The sequence below is a fragment of the Watersipora subatra genome, chromosome 11 (assembly GCF_963576615.1).
Source record: "Watersipora subatra chromosome 11, tzWatSuba1.1, whole genome shotgun sequence".
Taxonomy (NCBI): Eukaryota; Metazoa; Bryozoa; class Gymnolaemata; order Cheilostomatida; family Watersiporidae; genus Watersipora; species Watersipora subatra.
Genome location: NC_088718.1, coordinates 36837381 through 36840948, shown reverse-complemented (window position 1 = coordinate 36840948; position 3568 = coordinate 36837381). Strand labels below are relative to the sequence as shown.

Genomic DNA, 3568 nt, shown 5'->3' with positions numbered 1-3568 from the left:
ACACTGTTATTTTGTTCAAGTTCCGGTAGTCAGCACATAGTCGATTGGATCCATCAGGCTTTTTCACGAGTACGACTGGTGATGCATATGGAGAGTTCGATTCCCTGATGATCCCTGTGTTCAGCATATCTTTTATATCTTCTCTAAGTGATTCTCTCACCGCGTAAGGTAATGTGTAGGGTTTGGATTTGATAGGCTTGTTACTGGTTAGAGTAATCGGATGTTTGATGAGATTGCAGTTTCCCGGTCTGTCTGTGAATATATCTGTGTAGTCCTTGACGATGTCCGTGATCTGCTTTCTCTGCTCATCAGATATATTTTCTCCCATCTTCAGATCTTTCACAGTTCCGACTGGCTTTCCCGAATACAACTCCACCAGCGTGCCTTCCTCTTCTTCTACTTCTCCGATACCAGCTACCTCAGTTATTTCCTTTTCACTATCTCTCACGTAGTATTTCTTCAGCATGTTAGCGTGGTAGGTTCGGCTTTTACCTTTGACCTGAACTCGGTATGCGTTTATCTCGACCTTCTCTTCTACGTTGTATGGTCCCTGCCAGTGCATTAGTAACTTGTTGTGGTTAGTAGGGAGCAGGATGAGAACTTTGTCACCTTCTTGAAATTCCCTCTTCTTCGCCTTCTAGTCGAAGTAATGCTTGTACCTCTGCTTATTTCCTTTGAGCGCTTTCTGAGCCAACTCCATCGTATCTTCCAGCTTAGCACGCAGATCAAATACGTGTTGGTAGCTACTCTTGGTCTCTCCATCGGCATCATCCTGTGTCCAGAGCTGTCGTAGAATATCCATCGGCCATCATACTGTCCTTCCATACAGCAGCTCGAATGGTGAGAATCCAGTAGATTCCTGTGGGACCTCTCTGTAGGCGAATAGGGCCGGGTTTATGTATCTGTGCCACTGCCTTGGCTCCTGATGGCATAACTTTTTCAGCATTGACTTCAGTGTGCCATTGAATCGCTCCACCAGCCCATTAGCCATAGCATGGTAGGGGGTTGTCGGCATCTGCTTCATGCCGAGTAGTCTGGCGAACTCCTCCATGTACTCAGATATGAATTGGGTCCCTCGATCACTGATTACTTCTTCAGGTATTCCAACCCGACTGTAAATGTCGATTAGAGCTTCAGCCACTGCTTCTGAGCTTATCTCTTTCAGTGAAACAGCCTCGGGGTATCGAGTAGCGTAGTCCACCAGAGTTAGTATATATCTATGCCCTTTTTCACTCGGAGGGTTAATCGGTCCAATCAAGTCGACAGTGCAGCGCTTGAATGGAGTCTCAATTAGTGGAGTCCGTTGTAGGGGAACCTTCTGTACTGAACCTTTCTTTACAGTGCGTTGACAGATGTCGCAGGATCGACAGAATCTCGTAACTTCATCATGTAGACCCGGCCAGAAAAAGTTGGTTAGGATTCGATCAGTAGTTTTACGGATTCCCAGATGTCCACTCAATAAAGAATCATGGGCGTGTCTCATCACAGCTACACGTAGAGTTTTCGGTACAACTACTTGTTTTATCGGCTGTCCACTGTTGTACCCTGGGTGATAATATTCCCGATAAAGGATGTCCTTCTTCACCATGAACCTGGTTTGTTGTTTGCCTTTTGTTATTGCTTCTGTAGCGTCATACTGCCTCTTTAGAGAATCGTCTTCTCTCTGTGACTTGATGAGGTCTTCTCTGTTTACTTCGATGTTTTCATTGCTGACAACTGATAGTGGTTTTTCTCCTCGTTTATTTTCTATAGCTTGTGTACGTGTAACCACAGAACACTCCTGATCCGGTTCTGGTAGTGGATCACATGGGGATCGAGCGCCTGAAATATTTCCAAGCATTAGGTCGTGAATGAGTGTCTCCATAACCATCGCCGTTACATCTCCCTGATAGAATGGTGTATCGATGCTGATTTTGGCAAATGGCAGTTTTCTAGCAGTGTTATCTGCCATTTGTAGATATCCTTCCTCTCCTGTGTACTGATCAGCTTTTACCAGTGATTTCTTGACCACTACTGTGGTGCATCCAGTATCTCTAATCATCTCCACCTGCTTACCATTTACATAACCTCCAACCAGGTTTACTCCATTTTGCATTTTACCAACTTTACCTTTACAACATGCTACTTGTATGTAACGCTTCCCACTTAGCTTAATTTCATCCGTATTCTGTCCTTCTGGATTTGTCTCCCCTTCAGCCACACCCGCCTTGTGCGTAGGTGTCTTGAGTCTTCGACATTCGGCTGTGTTATGGTTATTCATCTTGCAGTGTGAGCAGTACTTTTGAGGCTTCTTATTACACCGATTTGCAATATGCCCCTTTTCGTTATAACTGTGGCCGGTGATGGTTGTCTCATTTGGAGTTGTCTTCCTTATGAATGACATCTTGCAACCATGAGCTGTCAGGTATCGGTCAGCAGCTTCAGCCAACTTGTCACAGCTGTCAAATTTCATCTCCTTTAGATGTACAGCGAGATCCGTAGGACATGCCGCTATGAATTGTTCTCGCAAGTTGAGTTCTTTCAGGTCTTTGCAGTTCGATAGCTCCACCCACTTGTCAATGTAGGTACTGAGTCGAACTAGAAATTGTTGTGGTGTTTCGTCGGGCTCGGCTTTACTCTCTCTGAATCGCTTTCTGTAGCCTTCCTCCGTGAGATTGTAGCGTTTTAACAGAGCTTCCTTCACCTGATCGTAGTCCTTCCTATTCTCTGCCGCCATTCTAGTGTAAGTCTCTGTAGCCTTACCTTTGAGATATTGGCTCAAATGGAATGACCATTCAGCTTTATCCCACTGATAGTTTTCAGCTATCCATTCAAATCGCTGCAGGTAACTATCCATGCCATCTGTTTTCTCATCAAACACTGGTAGTTTCGGTTTAGGTTTACTGCTAGGCCGCTCTAGTCCTGTACTCTCATTTTTGGAGTCATCCATCCTAATACTCTCCACTTCCAGTTTTTTCATCTCGAGCTCATGCGCTAACCTCTTTTCTTCTATCTCTCTTTGCATCTCCAACTCTCTAGCTTGGTTCTGGCTGTCTATCTCCATTTGCTTCATATGCATTTAGAGTTGTCTGTCCTCAGCCTCTTTTTTGGCTTCTCATTCCATCCGTCTCTCCTCGCGTTCAATTTCCGCTGCAAACTTTGGTTCGTTCTCTTCAATGAATTTGGCTAGCTCAGCATCCTTTAATCCAAGCTTCTCGCCCATATCCATTGCCCTCCGCATACTGCTCATACTAGTCTCCGCCATTACTGACTGTCTTTTGGTACTCGTTATTTCTTGCGTGAGTTAGACTGATATAATCCTGATCAACAGTAGATATTCCCGAAGCAGCCCCCAAGTTGTCACAAAGTGGTGATGCAATGTGACAGGTTCGAGATATCTGGTGTTGTGATTGTATCCTGATGTCTGCACAAGGCTAAGAGTTAAGACGTCCGGGTGTAATATTGCGGCTAACTATGTATAAGTAATATAGTGTCTATATAATAATATGCAGAAGATTGCTGTGAGAGTATAAAATAATCCTTTATTGCTGACTTGTAGACATGCACGCTGTAAACTGAATTGTTTTGA

The 3568-nt window shown here is 44.4% G+C and overlaps 1 protein-coding gene across 1 annotated transcript; it reads right to left on the bottom strand.

Annotated features, from left to right (window-relative positions):
* Nucleotides 1–1086: 1086 nt before the first annotated feature.
* On the bottom strand, nucleotides 1087–3058 carry LOC137408024 (uncharacterized). The gene is made up of 2 exons (XM_068094415.1): nucleotides 1234–3058; nucleotides 1087–1112 (listed from the first exon to the last, which is right to left on the bottom strand). Exons 1-2 carry the CDS (start codon nucleotides 3056–3058, stop codon nucleotides 1087–1089), a joined length of 1851 nt encoding a protein of 616 aa, XP_067950516.1.
* Between the last annotated feature and the right edge of the window lie 510 nt (nucleotides 3059–3568).